We start from the raw sequence: 20,250 nt of genomic DNA, 5'->3' as shown, positions 1-20,250 counted from the left end.
ATCTGTTTAATATCTGTATACTATGCTGCTTAAACTGATAGTTTTTTTTTGCCCTAAAAGTAGGGGACTAGGGTGTTCTACTGGATAATATGCTGTACTTGTGTCTGAAAGAATGCAGTTAAAATCCAAACCTATACCTATAGTGTAAATCACTGGTCTTCAACTGGTGGATCATGTACCCTGGTGCAAGGTGGGTCACAGAAGGCTACCACCATACATCTATATGGTAAAAGATTGAGAAATGGGTCCCAAATTCATGGTTGGGTTAAATGTGGGTCCTGGGTCTGAAAAGGTTGAAGATACCTCGTTTAGATGAAGTTGTTTGAGCAAGATATATCTCTTGAGCAATCTGGAATATTAAAATAATTGTCTACCACTCTTACTATTTCTTTTTCTGCTTTCTCTCCCACTTTGAAGCCATTGCCTAACCTACTGCCCTCTTTCCTTGTAACAGTAAGCCATGGCTAGAAATAACCTGTGGCTTACCACAAATGAGTGGAGTGCTGGTGCATGGTGCCGAATCATGCTTGCTTTGGACTACCCTGACCAGAGCCAGGAAACAAATAATACAGTGTTTGGCTTACCATTACGTGTGAACCCACACAACACGAAGCCAAGAACAAACTTTGACTTCAAGAGAAACAAGCCTCAAGTGCTGGTTCACACAGAACAGTAAGCCAGCCACTCCACAGTTTGTTTTTGAGCTGTCTCCGGAGAGGAGCAAAGTGGCCATGATTGACCAGTGTGCACATCACACTGTGGTAAACCATAGTTTTTCTTAGACTGCGGCTTACTATGATGTGTGAATGAAGCCAATGTTTTGTCACTAATGGCTTGTGTGAAACTTGTGAGTTGAGTCACTGGATGTTCATGTGAGTGTGCCCACTGGCCACACCTCCTGATGCCAGCGTGTTCTCTGGGCTCTCAGTGGTTGCACATCTGGCAGCAATGGAAGAGGGCCCTTCTGCATGTACAACATGCCAGGGGTTACAACTTTCTGGTGAACAAGATTGGCTGCACAGGCCAGAGTTATGGAGGAGCCATATGCCACACATATGCAAGGCCACTTTCTCACTAAAATCAGATATGTAGCCACCTGGAGGCATGTACAGGTGGACATCAGCATCTGGGGTGTAGCCAGTGGGAGCAATCCTGATTTATCTTAACATGTTAAGTTAACACCCCTTCAGTTACCAGCCCACAGCCTTTCAGTTCCTTATGACAATTCATAGGATCAACTGGGTAGGCCTCAGAGTCTTGGCCTCCCAACTGCCTTTAATTCAGATTATTTGCTGCCACTTTCCCAACAACTATGATGGCACAAAATACTTTGAAAGAATTGGGAGAGAAAGATGATTGAGTCAAGGAATTGTGGAATCCTGTGAATCAGAATACTGAGTATCATCAACACCTCTGGATTAAATTGCACAGTACTGGAATATATTTGCACCATGTGCATTTATACTTTATAGGTTCAGGTTAGTTGCTAGATCTTGGAAATGTGTCATCAACAATAGACTTCACCCACTGCTTGTAAAGTAAATGAGAATTTTTTTAAAATGCAATTTATTTACATCTGACTTGTACATCTGCATGGCTTATTAAGCAAACCAGCCATGCACTCATGCACAAAGAGTGATGTGGCTTCCAGATTTGAAACAATCGGTCTGGCAAAGATTACCCATCACTTTAAGAATTGCTGTCAGCCCAGTTGTCTCTTTTTGAAATGGTGGTGACCTTCTCCAGCTGTCTCTAGAGGAATAGCTCAGAAGAAGAATTTCACCGGATGGCTCTGGGTGTTTCACACATTTGTTTTGATTGGGCAACCATAGCTCTAGGCTGTTTGATTTAGTTGCAACAAGTGCTCTGGGAATAACTGCACCAGGTGTCTTTACAATAGGTTTTGTTTTGAAATAATTCTGTCTGTTCATTTTTAGCAAATGAGAAAATCGAAGACATCAATGGCTGTCCAAAGAATAGATCTCAAATGGTAAGTGAAAAATTAAATGTGTTTTGTCTTCACTGTGTTTTCCTCTAGGCGTACTTAAGAGGAAGTGAGTTTCTTTGAGCTCAGTGGGACTTACTTCTGAAGAAACCTGTTTGGGATTTAGCTGCAGACATGATGGCATATTTAACATTTAATCAATCATCCAATATTGCTTTGTTGCACAGCCATACAATATATCAAATCAGATCACATGGAAATCATTAATTTAATTACAATAATTGCATCTTCTGTTTATTAACTTGTTATTCACACATTGTGATTGAATCTTAGCTGCAACCCCTACTGTATAGGCTTGTTTAGCAGCACAATTTAGAATATTAATGCAAGTGTATTGGACGTAGAGTTTTTAATTCATTTTATAGAATATTTAAAAATAGTATGGGGAAAGTATGCAAACATTTAATATACATCAATGTAATGCACTTATTACATTGATATTTGTTATGTGAACCGTTTGCTTAAAAGTTATATTTTTTTCGTATGCTATATGCTTGCACAATGGAGCTTTCCCCCCTCTCCTTCCCCTGTGTGCACCCCCTATTCCCTCTGAAGTAGACTCGGGGAGGGGGGTAGCTAAAAAAAACAGCACATGGGGGGAGGGAAAGGGGAATCATTCTGTCTGGCAAGCTTATAGCCTTATGCAAATGGAATGCTTGTAATACTGTGATGTTGAATTCCACCCAGGGCTGGGAAGTTTTCATTGATGAACTAAAGTCACATTACTATATGACATGGTACAGCTGGCTGAGCCATCAAAAACATAACATTAATAACCTCCTTTATCTTAAAGGCTGATTCAAAAAGTGCTTTATTCTATCCCTTGTATGTTCAATGGAAGGCCCTGTCTTTAGTTAATGGCATTAAAGTTAAGTTGTTCTGCACCCAAAGGACGTCTGTTATGTGGCAACCAGAGACTAGGATTACTCTGCAATGGCACCCTGATTATGGAATGCCCGCCCCCCAGGTATATGACTGGTGCCAATCCTGAGTAGTTTCCAGTGCCATCTCTTGAGTAGTTTCAGGTGCCGGTTGAACAGCATCTTATTCCAGTGGGCTTTTATGATGATAAAATAAATTAACCAGTTTTGTTGTTGTTTGTTAACTTTTCTGCTACTGCCAATCTGGTTATGATTTTGTCTGGTCCCTTTATCTTTGTGCACGCTGATTGTATGTTTGATTTTTAAGTAATTGCACCCCATCCTATTATCATGTATTGATAAAGGCTGGTTTAAACTATTTCAAATAAATGAACTATGTGTTCAATATATGGAGCTAGGAATTTGGGGTTCATGGTTTTTATGATGGTTTTAAGTTCTGCTAATAAAATGAAAGTTTTTTAAAAATAATAATGATTAAGTTTTGAAAAAGATGCAGGTACCATTTCTAAAAGGCTAACCCAGCCAGAAAGCATTGGGTGTTATTCTTAACCCTATGAAAGTGAAGCTGGTTGAGGTGGTCTCAGGCATGATGCTGAAGAACTTCAGGACCATTGTCCTGGGGAACTTCAACAACATTCACACTGCGACTGCTTTTAATGATCCAGCTCAAGATTTCATGGCCCTCATGACAATCATGGGACTTTGTCACCTGCCCTTAGTCTTTGACTCATCTGATATGAATGTGATGATGTGGAGATAGGAGGAGGTGAGATAATCCCATTGTCATAGTCAGACAAAATCCTGGTCAACAATAGCAGTTCCTCCACTAAGTTATGGCTCCATTAAGATAGTCCACCTCTGGAGACATATGAAATCTGTTGGATTCCTAAATACCCTAGGAATTTTTTTGACAGGAATGGCATTTAAGTGGTAAATAAGTGAATAAATAATCTGTTGAGGTTCTAATGTCACCTTGGAATGGTGAAATGTGATAGGCCATTGACACAATTGTTCCCCAGTGCCCCTTCTTGTGCTTAGGACCTGTGCTACTCCTTAGTACTCTGAGGAGTTACAGGTGATAAAACAGGCCAAATTATACCAAGAGTGAAAATTATGTAAAACTTGCTTTTAAAGGTGACAGAACGTTCATTAGAGCACATAGTTTAACACTACTTCTGTATCAGGCCAGCCTGAAAGATGGAGAAAGCAGAACAATTGAACCAAAATATAGGAAAGAGAGATTTAGCCAGAGGAAAGTGAAAGAAGCTGTGGAGCATCCAAGCAGTAATATCAGACAGGCAGAAAGAAATGCAGCCTTTACAAAGAAACCACAAATTTATCTTATAATAAGAACAGGAAATAACTGTGGTGACTGTGTGGTGCTTGTGGTAAAGTGGTGAATCTAAATTGTGCAGAGCTGAGCCTAGATGTTCATAGAGAGGGTGCCTTTGGCTTCTCTGTGGCTGTACATTCTCACCCATTTTTGTTTCATTTAATTTCAATTTAGGATTACTGAAATATCACACCATATAGACTTCAAGAGGCAGTTTGAATGAATGTAGCCAGCTGTGCTAACTATTACAATGAAACCCTCCCAGGAGAATTTTAAGATTGAGAATAAAATTCATCTTCCTAACACCAAGGGTTTAGTTGGCCTTGAAAACTGTTACAGGGGAATCACAGAGGGGGCAACAAAAAGTTCAAAAGCATCAGAGACATTTTTTTTGCCCTGCAAATTCCAGACAGGAATGTATTTAGAAGCATTAGCAATAGTATAGCTGTAGTAACCAACCGCCCCCTGCCCAGAAAAAACCATCCTCAGTTAATGTCATATTATATGCTTTGGGCAATTACCCTGGGCAATATACTTAAAACTTTGTCATTTACTTCATATATATTTGCAAATGTATATTTATTTATTAATATAAATATTTATATGCTGCCTTTCACCCCAGCATATCCTCTCAAAGCAGTTTGTAAATATAAGAAACCCTGTCCCAATGAATGCACTAAACATATCTCAGATAGGAGAAAGATGAGAGCATAGTCTCCACAGGTGGGAGAGTAATGTGGGAGAAGGTAGTCTTTCAAATATCCCAGACTGAAACTATATAGAATATTAAAAGTAACAGCCATCACTTTGAATTGAGCATACCAAAAGCCAACACAGATTAAATAGCAGTGGAGTCACATACTCCAGTCACATACTCCAAATAACTAGCCCCTGCCAAGAGACTGGCAGTAGTATTCTGAACCAAGCAGCAGTTGTAAAATTGCAACCTATGCAAACTTAATTGGAAATAAGCCATATTTAACTCAATGGGACTTGCTTTAGGAGCTCCAAGTTTTTAGTATGGCCATAGCATCTTTAGCTACAGTAGGGACGTTAAAATACTCTTCGAAAGTACACCTATATATTCTTTGAAAGGAGAAGCAGCATTCTGAATATTACAATAATATACCTTATAAGCCACCTGCGTTACACCTAGACCTGCTTCAAACATAATTCAGATAACACAGTTGCTGCTAAGTGCCTGAAGTCACATTTACGCCATATTTTAAAGCACTCTTATACCACTTTCACCTCATGGAGAATCCAAGAACTGTAGCTTGTTGAGGGTGCTGGGAACCGTAAATCTGTGATTTAATCCCTGTTTTAAAAGGCTCTATCTGCACTATACATTTGAAACAATATCATACCACTTTAAACAATCATGGTTTAACTACCAAAGAACACTGGGAAGTGTAGTTTGTTAAGGGTACTGTTACCCCCACAGAGTTACGATATTCATCATCAATCCCTCTTCCCAGAATCTTGGGAATTGTAGCTCTGCAAGAGAAATAGGAGTCTCCTAGCAACTCCTACAGCCTTAGAGATGTGATTCCACTAAATTGTGGCATTCATGGAATGCGGTCCACTCACAGAATGAGACCTTCCTCCTCCTGTTCTCTCTGCACCTCTTAAATCTGCTCTGGAGATTTGCGGAACAGCTACAAGGCCATTGGGGAGGGAAGTGAGGGAAGTCCCATTGTGAGAGCAGACCTTGTTCCTCATAGGTATTCCCTGTGGGAATTTGATTCTAGTTCCCATTTACAGAGCTATGCAAAGGAAGAGACCGGGTAGTTTCACCCTTTCATTAGTTCCCTTTTCCCTCCCTAAAAAATACACAAGAAACTCTCTTTTAAAGTTCAAATAACAAATAACTTTTACTCAGTGTACTTGCACTTGTTGGTTTAAAGATACAAGACAGGCAGGTGTTACTTATGTTACTAATATATATTACATAGAGTGGTATCTAAGACAAAAACTGTTGCAGACTACGGTAACTCTGAAGCAGACAGCAGCACAACAGAACAGACCTACTTCTCAGCTGCTCAAAAAAACCGTTAATAACTGCCATAACTGTACCAACTGCCATAACTGTCTCTGGCAGAAGGTGTATGACATCACAGAGTACTGTATTGGAATGCTATAACCGTCCACTTAGCATTTGGGATGCTTTCATCCCACATACCCCACTTAGTGCTATGTTGAATTCCATCCATTGTTTGTGTGGAAAGGAAAGTGTTATCCCTGTACACAGCATTTCCCGAGTAAAAATGTGGAGGCTACAGCTCTTTGTAATGTAGACGGATCCACAATGCTTATGCTTGCATAGTCCAAATTGCCTTTTTCTAATTCCAAATGTGTGCTCTGGTTTCTGGATTATATTAATAGAACCCTATTATTTCTATAGTCTGTTAAACAATATACAGCGAGGCAGCCTGCAATTCTGTGTGCCACATCAGAATGTGAGGGGGGAACCTTGACAGGGATTTAATTTTATGGCAGAACTCTTTATACAGCTGCTTCCACCCAGGCTGCTCTGACTATTTAAATATGCCTCTATTTATAGAGTACCTACTACTGAGGTTTTCACACCTGAAATTGGCATTCGATTGAAGGCAGAAATAATATCCTTTCTCTATCTTTCCAAACTTCTAAAGCCTCTGAATGGAAGGAGTCTTCTTATTCTACTACTACTTTGCAATTTACTTTTAACACTTTTGGCCACAATTTAGTAGCATTGTCCTGTTCTGTTGCAGTGCTGAGAAATAGAGATCTCCTCAACTTTGCAGTAAGGGTCTTTCTGCATTGATTATTTTACATATTTTTCTAGAACGTTTTGTAAAAAATTTAAAATGGTTCAGAATTTTACATATATCCAAGGCTGCCATCCTATGCAAACTAATGCTCCTTAGAAGACCAGTAATGTACAGTACACAAGTGTAGGATTCCTCTGCATGTCACAAACCTTCTGAGCTACATTCTAAATTTGAACTGCTTTACACTTTATTTGGTATTCAAGCTACATCAAGCATTTGGACAAGTCTATCTTAGCTTGCAAAACCAAGATATGCATAAGCAGTTTTCCTGCCCTTGTGACCCCCTTCACATGAGCTGCAGTAAAACCAGGAAGCTTCTAAATAACCATAGTTCCCCCTTTCATTCAAAACAGGAAACGATGGTTACCAGCTTCAGAACAAACCAGGATATTAAACCACAGTTTGAAGGCCTGTGTTGATATGAACTACAATAGTCTGAACTGGCTCCAAGTGTTACACTAGTGTGTGTTGCAGTAAACGCCTGTGATCTGGGAGGGAAATGTGTTTGCAACCCCTTGGGAGGCATGCGGCTCTCTTGCATGGTTGCACAAATGGTTCACATTTGTTATGACAACTCAGTGGCAGGGCACAAGCTTTGTGTGCTCTGTGTCCTGGGCTCAAACCGTTGAAAGGACCAGGCAGTGGGTGATGGGAAAAGACCTGTATTGAGATCTTGAAGAGCTTCTTCAACTCAGAGTAGACAATTACGGACTTGAGGGTCCATGGTCTAACACAGCATAAGGCGGTTTATAGGTTCCTGTCTGTTTTAGCTTCAGACTTTGCTTTTACCTTTCAACTCCATAATTCTACGTGCTATAGCTTGTGAAGGGCTAAAGCAGGAGTCAGCAAACTTTTTCAGCAGGGGGCCAGTCCACTGTCCCTCAGACCTTGTGGGAAGCCAGACTATATTTTGAAGGGGGGGAAATGAACGAATTCCTATGCCCCACAAATAACCCAGAGATGCATTTTAAATAAAAGGGCACATTCTACTCATGTAAAAACATGCTGATTCCTGGACTTTCCGCAGGCTGGATTTAGAAGGCGATTGGGCCGGATCCGGCCCCCGGGCCTTAGTTTGCCTACCCATGAGCTAAAGAGTCAAATTTTCCTACTTTCTTGTATAGGCCTGAGTGTGTTTCCATTGTCTTCCTAACACAGCAGGTTTGTCAGTTGTGTGGCCAACAAAATCCTGTGGGGCTGTTTTAGTACAAAATCTTAGAAATGCATAGCAGGGAGTATAAAAATCAAAACCGAGACAGAGACTTCTTCCAAGTTGTAGTGGAATGGACACAGATGGGAATTGGAAGAAAAGCATACATGGGATGCATGTATCCAGCTGAAAGATCTGAGCCCAGTGATTTCAGCACACTCAGCCAGACTTTTCCATTTCCTGTTTGGTATTTTTCATATTCATTTCTAGTGATGATTCTGGTATTGCATATAAATCCAGCTCACATTTTTGAAATGTAAGATGCTGACATTCTCATTTTAAATATACTTTTAAATTGTTTCTCTACCTTTTTAAAGGATACTTTTTATTAAATATTTTCCTCGTTTACAAAAGCACATGCACGGTCTCTATTTTCAGGTTTTGTTTTCTACAGATCAGTTATATTTGTTGTGAGACAATAGTTTCTCTACTTTAAACAGATATGGGAAATGGATCCTGGCAGACAGCAAAAGCGTGGCCACAAAAGGGAGTGAAGAAAGATTGCCTCTTCTCCCCAGGGTGGAGTGTATAAACACAAAATGAACTGGAATAAATCTGGCTGGGATGGATCTCAGTAACTGGTCCACCTTTCTGAGCTTTCTTCCTCTTTACTGGTTAGTAAAGAAAACATTTTTTAAAGAGGGTAAAGGCCTGTGCACAAACCCACTGAAACATGTAAGAGTATAAGATGAGCCTGTTGGATCAAGGCAATGGCCCACCAATTAGTCCAGCATCCAGTTCTCACGGTGGCCAACCAGATGTCTGTGGGAAGCCTGCAAGCTAGACATGGGCACAATAGCATATCTGGGGATAGCCATTCATTTGCTGGGGGAAGAAGGCATGATTGTATGCCTGCTCTGGCGTGCGCAGAGATAGAATTTTAGTTTTGTGTTGTAAGCTAGTCAGAAAGCAGGTGCTAAGTTCAACCTGCATATATCAGGTTCCTTCACTGTATAGATGAGAAGCCTCACTGTATGGACTAACAGCAACATGTAAAGGAAAAGGTAAAGGTACCCCCTGACTGTTAGGTCCAATCGCGGACGACTCTGGGGTTGCGGTGCTCATCTATAGGCCGAGGGAGCCGGTGTTTGTCTGCAGACAGCTTCTGGGTCCTACTCAGAAACATGTAGGGTAGGGCAATTCTGCTGGCTCACCGAGACTACACCAGGTCTGGAGAACCTGTGGTCTTCCAGATGCTGCTGGCCTTCAACTTGCCTCAGCTGCAGCCACCCTGGCCAATTTTCAGAAATAATGGGACTCAGAGGGTGAAATTCAATGTTGCACTATGTTGAGCATTCCATCAGCTTGTCAGTTGGAAAGATTTCAATAATAATAATAATAATAATAATAATAATAATAATAATAATAATTTATACCCCACCCATCTGGCTGGGTTCCCCTTGCATGCTGTTTTGGGGTTTCCTTACCCCCAACTATGCACCTGCAGGGGGTGCATGGGGAGAAGACGGGGGGAAAGTTCAAGTGGAAGACCTTGCACAAGGCTTCGGCTAAAAGGATTCATTAGGTGAATCCCTCCCATAGTCTAACAATATCTGGAGGTTCACCATCTCAGTTCTTACCACATACCAGATTTGCCATGAAGTATTTCATTTTTGCGGGACGCGGGTGGCACTGTGGGTAAAAGCCTCAGCGCCTAGGGCTTGCTGATTGAAAGGTCGGCGGTTCGAACCCCACGGCGGGGTGCGCTCCCGTCGTTAGGTCCCAGCGCCTGCCAACCTAGCAGTTCGAAAGCACTCCCGGATGCAAGTAGATAAATAGGGACCGCTTACTAGCGGGAAGGTAAACGGCGTTTCCGTGTGCGGCTCTGGCTCGCCAGAGTAGCGATGTCACGCTGGCCACGTGACCCGGAAGTGTCTCCGGACAGCGCTGGCCCCCGGCCTCTTGAGTGAGATGGGCGCACAACCCTAGAGTCTGTCAAGACTGGCCCGTACGGGCAGGGGTACCTTTACCTTTACCTTATTTCATTTTTGCTAATACAGCCATTATGCTTCTCTAGACAGACATGATGGGTAGAAGGAAAACTGTGGACATTATTCAGCATCAGCATCAGCATCATTTATATGCCACCCATCTGACTGGAAACCACCAGGTGCTGTGTAGAAATACCCACAAAGATTAATCCACATTACAATATGAATGTTAAAGAGCATAAGAACTTTCTTTTTTGGCTGGCATTTGGTGGCTTGCTTTGCAAGTTAGGAGTGATGTAGAGTAGAGCTCAGAGTAGACCAAGTGAAGTCAATGGACAAGCCTCTAGGTCAAATCAGGATATGAGCTCATGCAAATAAATAGCAAAGCTCTTCAAACAATGTTGCAGAGTCTTAAGAAGAAATATAATACCACGCAGACACCATGTTCTTGCACTTTATCTTGAGGTTTTTTGAACTGTTTACAGATGTGCATCTTTACAGTTGTGCAGTATGCAGATTAATAGTGTGGTGGGGTTCAAAGCAACATGGTTCTATTTGTGCCATTTTTCAATCTGCCCCCCCCCCCCCCGAATTCTCTGGTGCTGATTCTGTCCATGCGTTTAGAAAGGGAGCGTTCCAGTGCTCATCTTTACCTCTTTTTCTTTGCTGTACTATAAAGTGGCCCTCAAAATGAGGAGGAGATGCAGGACTGTTGAAAATCAGAACTGGCTGCCAGATTTATTCAAAGAGTAAAAGAAAACACAGAATCTCATTTTGGCAAATCAACAGACTTTGTTGTGTTTGTTTTGGATAGTGTGCAGCCTTGGCCCAGGGCAGAAAACTTAAGAAATGAAAGGTTTAAGTATAGGCCAGGGGTAGGAAACCTAAGGCCAATTGCCTTCTCAATCCGGCCTGCGGACGGTCCGGGAATCAGTAGAATGTGTGCTTTTATTTAAAATGCATCTCTGGGTTATTTGTGGGGCATAGGAATTCCTTCATCCCCCCCCCCAAAAAAAAAATATAGTCCGGCCCCCACATGTTCTGAGGGGCGGTAGAGCGGCCCACGGCTGAAAAAGGTTGCTGACCCCTGGTATAGGCATTCCCAACTGGGAGCTGATTCACACATCACTCCCCACACCCCTGCCCATAGCTGTGTAACTATAGGATTGCTTTCCACATTTGCATTTCTCCAAAAACATACAACACATGAAAATACACTCCTTTACCATGAAGTTACAAACTGCTGCAATGACATGGCTAAGAGGGTGAGCAAAGAATCCACTGCTTGAAACTTGCTTGAGCCAGCCAGGAGGTCACTAAGGAGACTCAGAAAAACCTCCATCACATAAGCACTGCCTACACATATAAAGGTACCTCGGGTTAAGTACTTAATTCGTTCCGGAGGTCTGTTCTTAACCTGAAACTGTTCTTAACCTGAAGCACCACTTTAGCTAATGGGGCCTCCTGCTGCCGCCACGCCGCCGGGGCACAATTTCTGTTCTTATCCTGAAGCAAAGTTCTTAACCTGAAGCACTATTTCTGGGTTAGTGGAGTGTGTAACCTGAAGCGTATGTAACCTGAAGCGTATGTAACCCGAAGTACCACTGTACAATAAAGCATTTGATGCAGGAGTGACTAGTCCTCTGTTTGGAGGCCTGATTCAACCCCACTAAGCATTCCCCCCCCCCTGCAGCCACCCCTCCAACAATATGTGTAGTTGTTGTTGTTTTACAAAGACATAGTGCTGGGGTGTTGGATTTATTATTTTATTATTATTATTATTTTTAATTAAATTTATATAGCACCCTTCATCAAAAGATCTCAGGGCAGTTCACAGAATAAAATACAAGATAAAACACAAGTAAATAATTAAAGTCAACAAAACAAGAAAACCTCCCCTTCCCACAGATACATTTAAAAGGCTGTGGGTTAAAAGGGCTGGATGAAGAGGAGTGTTTTCACCTGGCACTTAAATATATATATAATGATGGCGCCAGGCAAACTTCCCTGGGGAGAGAATTCCACAAATGGGGAGCCACTGCAGAAAAAGCCCGTTCTTGTGTTGCCATCCTCCAGACTTCACATGGAGGAGGTACGTGAAGAAGGGCCTCGGATGATGAATGCAGAGTCTGGGGCGCTTTATATGGGGAGGGGCGGTCCTTGAGGTATAGCGGTATTGAGTTGTTAAAGGTTTTATAGGTCACAACCAGCACTTTGATCTAAACTCTCGGCCCAGTTCAGTACCCTGATAGTGATGCAAGACACCTGTCACAGATTTATCAGACCAATAATTTGATGAGCAGGGAGGGGCAGTAATCCTCCCCACTCAGGTGAGCTGCTTGCCTATGTGTGTTTGTGTTGTGTGTGTGTGTGCATGCATGAGTATGAGGTGGCCACACCTGCAACTGTCATGCAGCCTGTGGAGTGTTGTAGAAGGGTAAATAAGGCAAACCCTTGGTCCAAAAAGTTCAAGAATGGTTCCCACACCTGTGCAAGCTGCATCCCTGCAGAGACTTTTTTGCACAGCCAAGCAACTCTTTAAGGCTGCCTAGATGTAGATACAATCTTGCATGAGTACAGTTTGGAGTACAGTTTGGAGAACTGGGCCAAAGCTATCAAAATGAATTTTGATAGGAACAAATGTAAGATTCTACATTTGGGCAGGAATAACCAGCTGCACAAATAGAAGATGGGGAATGACAAGCTTAACATGAATCAATAGTGTGATGCAGCAGCAAACAAAGCTAATGTTATTCTAGGCTGCATCAATAGAAGTTTAGTGTCCTGATAAAGGAAAGTAATAGTCCCACTCAGTTCTGCCTTGATCAGACCACACCTGGAGTACTGTGTCCAATTCTGGGCACCACAATTTAGGAAGGATATTGACAAGCTGGAATGTGTGCAGAGGAGGGCAACCAAGATGATTAAGGGTCTGGAAAGTAAGCCTTATCAGGAACAGGGACCATACAGAACACACATAGGTTGAAAGGTTTGGCTTCACAATCCTGCAAAGTTGTTAGGAACTTCAGTTCTGCTTGAAGTCCTTTCACTGTAGAGGCCTTTTTCCTGAGTGTTGCTGCCATTAAGTTGCAGCAGAGAATTTGCCCTACTTCATAATGGCACCTTCTCTGTAGAATCCAGTCCAAAAGGAGCTTGCCAGACCAGCTTTTACCCAGGTGTAAAATTGCGTATTTGTTTCAGCAAATCTGAGTTGTGTTCTTTGTTGTACCTTAAAGTGGCACTCAGGTTTTAAAAAAGCTGTATCAACAATGTTTTAAGAAGTGATCGGTAAAGAACTTGCTAATGGACGATCTGTTTAATGCTTTTTGTTGGTTTTATTGGTAAAAAGTAAAGGTGTCCAAAGAAAACTAATATTCCAGGCACCTACACTTTAGTGCTGCTGTTATGATTGCAGTCTTTTTATATACTTTGCATTTTCACTGTTGTACCTGAAATGCTGGATGTAGCTTGAGACAATGGTATGTCTCTCTCTCTCTCTCTCCACGTCCTATCTTGCTAGCATGGATAATTTACATGAAGTTGTCGTGTTAAGTATTCCTAGGAAAATGATACCATGACAACTGCCACAACAGATGGTATTTTTCCTGTCTCTAAGATACGGAACAAACATTCAGTGAAGTCCTGCCCTTTTGTGATTTGTAAAATATTTTGGGGCTCCACTCAAATGTTATGAATCAAAACAGATTTCCTGGAAGAAACATGCTGGTGGCCGTCAGGAACTAGCATTCAAGTTGTATTAATAAAGGGGCATCAAAATAGAATTATGTAGGAGGACAATGAGTCTTGTGGGCCTTATTTAAAATTCCACTTAACATCAGTAAACTTTTAACCTCAATACTTTTGTTTTTAATAGAAATATCTGCACTGTCAAGATGCTTGCCTTAGTAAATAACCCACCTGAATTTTTAGTGCTTCATTTTGGCTTCCAGCCAAGTTGAATGATGTTTAAAGTTTAGGGTTTTGGTTTTTTTTAATGTTAAGATCTTTCATATGTATCATGGGGCAAACACTTTCACACACATTTTAAAAGTATGATCTCCCCAATTCATCAAAGGCTGCATCTCTCTGGGTTCCTTTATCTTCAGTAGGATATATATTCGGGGTGTTCTTTGTTGTATTCCTGCCAAATATCTACAACTGCAAGCATGTTCCTCTTGTTGGATTGGTGAAACATGCACAGTACTGTATTCAGCAATGGTAGAACCAATCATATATTTGAAGAGGGTAAAAGGGATGGATCCTTCCCTTTCTTCTATGGGTGCTGGATTATTTTCTGTCTGATCTGACATCAAGTCTTTAATAAATGGCTACTGGCAGGGTTTGTGAACTAGCTCTAATTGCTTTCTGAAATGAGTACAAAAAGTTCTTTTTTAAAAAAAAACTTTGGGTCAGAGGACCAACTGCACATGATGGTGTCCTGTTGGGTTAGGATCTCATACACACACACACACACACACAAACACACACACACCTTTTCTTTGCATGCCGCCTTTCCATAATTCAGATCATGCTTAACATGAAAAAAATCTCATAATTTGCAAATATAACAAAAATAGTCATAAAAAATAAAAACAATGCATCAAAAGGTACACAACCAAATCAACAATTTCCACACTAAATCATAATAAGATCTAAAAATAAAAATACAAAAAATATTTTCGATAACAGCAACAACCCTCCTCTCAACAGAAACTCCTTAAATAATACCCCAACCCAAGTGTCTGTTCAACAGCCTCAGTTTTCGTAGCTGAAGTCAGTCAAGGTCCCCGCTGTCTCAGGCCAGGTGGAAAAGGCCTGCAAGGCAGGGAGCCAGGTCTTTCAGGACTCACACCCAAGATGGTCCGCAGTGTCCTACATCATTTGTTAAGGGTATGCAACTTACTAGATTTCATGCTGGGCACTTGGAAGCCAGAGGATGGGACTTGTATATCAGCTGCATAGGATTCTGACAATGGAGGGTTGCAGGATGCAGGAAGCCACTACAGAACGAACCTTTCTGGTTCCTTCATGCTTCATAGTGGATTTTGGGTCTTAATAACAATTTTGATGCCCTGAAATCAGCTGTGACTGTGCAAGGAAATAGGGCATGCCTAGTTGCATTTCCGGACTCCCACGTGGATACTTTGTTTAACACCCATTACTTGAAACATATGCAACCTTCTGCACACTCTCTCTTCCTGGTTTCTTCACTTTTCATATTTGTCAGACTTAGACAATGGTAACTGAGGTGAAAGAATAGATTGAACAGTGTATCTTAATTCTAGATGTGCTAACTGATGGCCATGAAGAAGCTACACAAACCGTTTTTTAAAGTCTTCTCTCTGCTGTGATTAGTGACATTTACCAGACATGCTTACTAAGCTAGAAAGATTTTACTACTTATGCTTTTTCCAGCTCAGATCTTTATTGGCTGCTGTTTAAGCCTACATTATGTGCACTTTGCAGCAAGGCAGGTTTGCTATTAAACGATATGTGACCAAATATAGTTTTAGTTGTAGCGCTCTCTCTCTCTCTCTCTCTCTCTCTCTCTCTCTCTCTCTCTCTCTCACACACACACACACACACACACATTCACTCACTCATACACCCACCCCGTGTTTTTTTCTTAAATAAATGTTTAGGGGTACTCTCATTTTCCTATTCATATTGAAATACTGTCCCTCAGTGAGGCCAAACTTAGATCCACAAAATGTTTAGGGGTATGTGTACCTCTGTGTCCCCCCAGAAAAAAGCACTGTGTGTGTGTACAGTAAAACATCAAGCCCTGTATAGTAAAATTGAAAGTGTGTGTTTTAGTATGAATGTGCAGAATAAATGATGGACCACAGATGTATGGTGTTTGTCATTGAAGATTTGGATGAAGACTGTCACATAGCAAGGCAAGGACTGAGTCACATTAACGGCGTAAAATGCCGCTCAGACATTCCTTTTCTTAATTTGGATCAAAGCTGGTTTGGGGGGAAATTCATCAATATGCAGTGTTTCATAAGTAAAAAAACAGGATAGATATGGATTGTGGCTAATGTTGCGTGTACACTGCTTCCCAAACCAGCAGTGGTAGCATAGAGGATGCAGAGTAAACTGAAGTGTGTACATAGCCAATAACTCTTTTGTGCATTAAACAAGAACATTTACAGGAAACTTCACACTCCACCCAGATATAACTCCAGTACCACCTACTGATTAAACTATATGATACTATCCATATTGTGGTCATAGACTAAAATGTTTTATAATATTAGGGTAAACATTTTTATTGTGTGTGTTATTTTACTATACATAATGAGCTTTTTATATGGAGAATCAGTTTCAAAACCGGTTCCCTTACTTGCAGTTAGAAGTGGCAGAAGTTTCTCCTGCATGATATAGGCCTGGTTTACACACACAGCATAATGAGGTAAGAATAAGGTAGTAGAATTCTCACCTGGTAGAATGGATTATACCAACTGCAGTTAGGCAATCACATTTCTTGTGTTAAGAAAACAAAAACCTCCTGCAAAAAGAAATCCAGCACAATAGGAACAGGCTAGGTTAAAAACATTAATCATAGGGTCTTGGGTTTTGCTCTGGGGGGTTGTTGGTTTCCATGCAGGAGCATTAAAAATGGTGCTCCCCTTCTTCAGCCTGAAGTGGCATAGCTCACTTTATCACCTCAGGATTCTACTATTTCCTTCTTCTGCGTGTCTTGACCAGGCCATATAAATTAGAAAACCCAGAGATATTTTTTGCAGGGGGAGAGGAGAGAGGGATAGCTCTTCTTTAGTCTCAAAAGCAATACTTTCAGTTTTTGTTTAGATACCTGGTGGTAATTGAACTTGGAGCTGGTGTGCCTTTAAATAAGAGGACAGAGAGAAATAATTTTACATTAGGATTGCTGGGGAAGGGAATGTTACCCCCACAATGATTTTTCTGGCCAAATGAAGTTTATAGTGATAATACTCCCATGCTCTAGTCACATTGAAAGAAATTCTGAATACAGTGGTACCTCGGGTTAAGTACTTAATTCGTTCCGGAGGTCCGTACTTAACCTGAAACTGTTCTTAACCTGAAGCACCACTTTAGCTAATGGGGCCTCCTGCTGCTGCCGCACCACCAGAGCACAATTTCTGTTCTCATCCTGAAGCAAAGTTCTTAACCTGAAGCAATATTTCTGGGTTAACGGAGTCTGTAACCTGAAGTGTATGTAACCTGAAGCGTATGTAACCTGAGGTACCACTGTATCTGCATAGCCCATTTTGTAGTTCTCTTTATTTTAAACGAAGAAGAGACTCACCATGAGAAACAGCCGTTGCCTTCAGTAATCAGCTGCTATTCATACCATTTAGAGAATGATGTGAGTAAACATGCTCTGGATTCCAGTTGAGGTTTCTAGTTTCCTTTTTTGAATTCTACTGCCTCCATGACTGGAAATTTCTGCCAGCTGTCCCACCTAGGAGTAAATGAGAAACTTTCCTCACATCAAACAAATATGGTGCCCCATGTTTATTTTCAGCAGACAGTGACAAGAAACATTGGAAAAATTACTCTTGGGACCCATTTGTATATTGCGCTGGTAGCGTGGCACAGCTGGGAACAAACTGGCTCTAAATCAGTTGGCAGGCATATGTGTGTCTGAGAGAGAGATCCTTATTTGGTCGAGGCAATCTTAACCGTGTCATAAAAAGGTTCCCCCAAATAAAGATTTTGTTACCTGAACCACCCGAACCACATGTAGAACTGTGTCACACAAACCATTTCCCATAGGGCTTATTCTCCCTGTGGTATCTAATGCAAGTTAAGGACAGGTCTGCATTGTCTTTCTATTATATGAGTGATAAGAGCATAAGGTATTGTGGTCTGCACAAACATAAGCAATTCACTATGGCCTGCTCAGAAGGTGTCATGTTGGTGTAGCTACTTGGAGAATATGAGGGTTATAATTGTAATAAATAATAACGTAAAGTATTAAGCAGAGGATTTTGACATGAACTTCTGCCTGACAAGTTGATTTCACATGAATAGTAGGATGAAAAAAGGGTGCAGTAATGCATTTTCATTTATCTCTCATTCCCTCTCTCTTTCTCCTTTTTCTCTTTTTAAGATTGAAAATATAGATGCGTGCCTGAGTTTTTTGGCTGCCAAAGGAATAAACATACAGGGACTGTCTGCAGAAGGTGAGTCCGTATTTGTAGTATTTATATAGCAACAAGATTAGTGGAGCTACAGGACAGTCTTATAGATTATGATGATGACAAAAAAATAAATAATAACCACCATCAGTGTGAATAAATATTTTATATCGTAACCTGCTTTCAAGTTTATTGGAGTCCAAGATAGCAGTGTATCTGTTTCACCTAATACTAGGTGTAAAGTATAAATAGAAGTTAGCTTGTTAATCATTCTAAGGGTAACACAATTTTGACTTTGACTGATTTGTGTGCACTGAGTTGGCCAAACCAGATTCAGGCAATGAATTGTGCTTTGTGGTTAATTTATCTATAGAGATCATATGTCTTAAAGGTGTTGATATAAAATAATCCAGTGCTCAGACTGTAATTGTTTAAACTCCTTCATGGCATAATCATGAATTAGGTATGTTTCATGCCTGCTTAATTAAAAACAAGCTGTATGTTGTCTGGCTCTTATCCAAGCTCTGTGGGCAACTCCTGATATTCACTTGGGATAGACACATTGAGCTGTTCCTGGTGCTATGAGGTCAATAGGGAAACTCTTGTTTGCATCAGAGTCATTGTGCACACAAAAGGTGATCCTTGATTGGGCTGCGTGGAGAAGCTATTTGTATGTTCATCTCAGCTCTGAGTTGCTATTTTACTTTCACTTGCATGTTTGCAAGCGGAAGCAGGAGTTAGCCGCTTCAATAAATGGCAGTTAAATCTGCCGCTGAACGCTTTCTCTTACCCCTCCTCACTATTCTCAAAATTAGCAGTTGGATTTGCAAATACAGGTGAGCCTGTTTTATTCTTGGTCATTTATGTGAAGGACAGATTGTGTGAGTTTTGTATGCATTTTTACTTGCGAATAAGGTTTACCTTGACAGCAAAAGCTGCCACAATTTCCTTGAGTTCACACTGCTGCTTTGAGAGCACATTTATACATGTCAGCTGCCAGAATGCTTAAATGGAAGATCAACAGATCAACTCTCGTCTGACACGGGAAAGATTCCCTCATTCCCTTGGTAGGAGAATCCCGGTTGCCAGCAAATGGAATCTCCTGGCTCTAAACAAGAACACTGAGCACGGAGGGAATCCCAGCTGCTTATGCCAATGGGATAATTATACTTTTTCTTTCTGTCTTCCACTCTCAGGCTGAATTATATTTATCTTTAAAGTAAGAGCACTAAGTGGCAGACAAGTACTGTACATACAAAATATGACTTTAAAATCCAAAACAAGGGGAGCCCAGAAATTCAACAAGCCTTTTTTTTGTTTTCCCCTGTACAAGGACATGATAGCTTTCGAGTTTTTCGGGAAAGGGTTTCTTCCAGTCAAGGGCTGGTTCACACATGCCTTTACATCATCAAAATTTGTTGAATCGCAGCTGAGTGACTCCATTGAAAAACATTATGTTTGAAGTTGTTGATATGAAATTATATGAAAGTCCTGCCAGGAAAGCATATTTTCACATGCAAGTCTGTTCCTCCATGCTGCTGCTACTTCTTCTCTTCCTCCTCCTCCTCCTACTTGCTTAGTACTGAGCCTCTTCAGCTAACTTTCTGTGTGGCTTCTTTTGCTCCCAATTGTGATTTGACTGGTTTGTGTCACAAGGGGAAAAGAAGAAGAGAAATAATATAAAAAACTGAAGTAAAGGAGATCAAGGCATCCAAGACAACAGAAACCTCACAGCATGGAAGCTTCCAAACACCAGACTGAAAAAAGAAACCCCCCCTGCCCTAAAAAAACCCAGAACATCTGGCAGTATTTTGTTTTCAGTTTTTTAAAATACCCTTTTTTGTGGCCAAAATGGAAATGACTGGGCTACAGACTCACACCGACAAAACCTATGTGTATATATTTAAACAGACACACAGGACAGAAGGGAGCAGCAAGAGGAAGTAAT

The 20,250-nt window shown here is 41.0% G+C and overlaps 1 protein-coding gene and 1 long non-coding RNA gene across 17 annotated transcripts in view; one reads left to right on the top strand and one right to left on the bottom strand.

Moving 5' to 3' along the window:
• The window catches only part of LOC310681509, a 32,566-nt gene extending 26,289 nt beyond the window's left edge, over positions 1-6,277 (bottom strand). Inside the window, exon 1 of the long non-coding RNA XR_014513362.1 lies at positions 5,465-6,277. This is a non-coding gene — a long non-coding RNA (uncharacterized lncRNA). The remainder of the gene's footprint in view (positions 1-5,464) is intronic.
• The window catches only part of NAV2 (neuron navigator 2), a 517,389-nt gene that overhangs the window by 349,010 nt on the left and 148,129 nt on the right, over positions 1-20,250 (top strand). For 13 of the 16 annotated variants that reach the window (XM_083452668.1, XM_083452670.1, XM_083452666.1 and 10 more), the window contains exons 3-4: positions 1,938-1,990; positions 18,275-18,347. In XM_083452668.1, the coding sequence (XP_083308794.1) occupies positions 1,938-1,990; positions 18,275-18,347 (126 nt within the window). Of the gene's footprint in view, positions 1-1,937; positions 1,991-4,923; positions 4,943-6,373; positions 7,005-18,274; positions 18,348-20,250 lie in introns of those variants that run through there. The other 3 variants (XM_083452660.1, XM_083452658.1, XM_083452659.1) reach the window with 2 other exon arrangements.

Source organism: Podarcis tiliguerta (genome assembly GCF_965153285.1).
Source record: "Podarcis tiliguerta genome assembly, chromosome: 1".
Taxonomy (NCBI): domain Eukaryota; kingdom Metazoa; phylum Chordata; class Lepidosauria; order Squamata; family Lacertidae; genus Podarcis; species Podarcis tiliguerta.
This window is presented reverse-complemented; position numbering and strand designations above follow the sequence as displayed.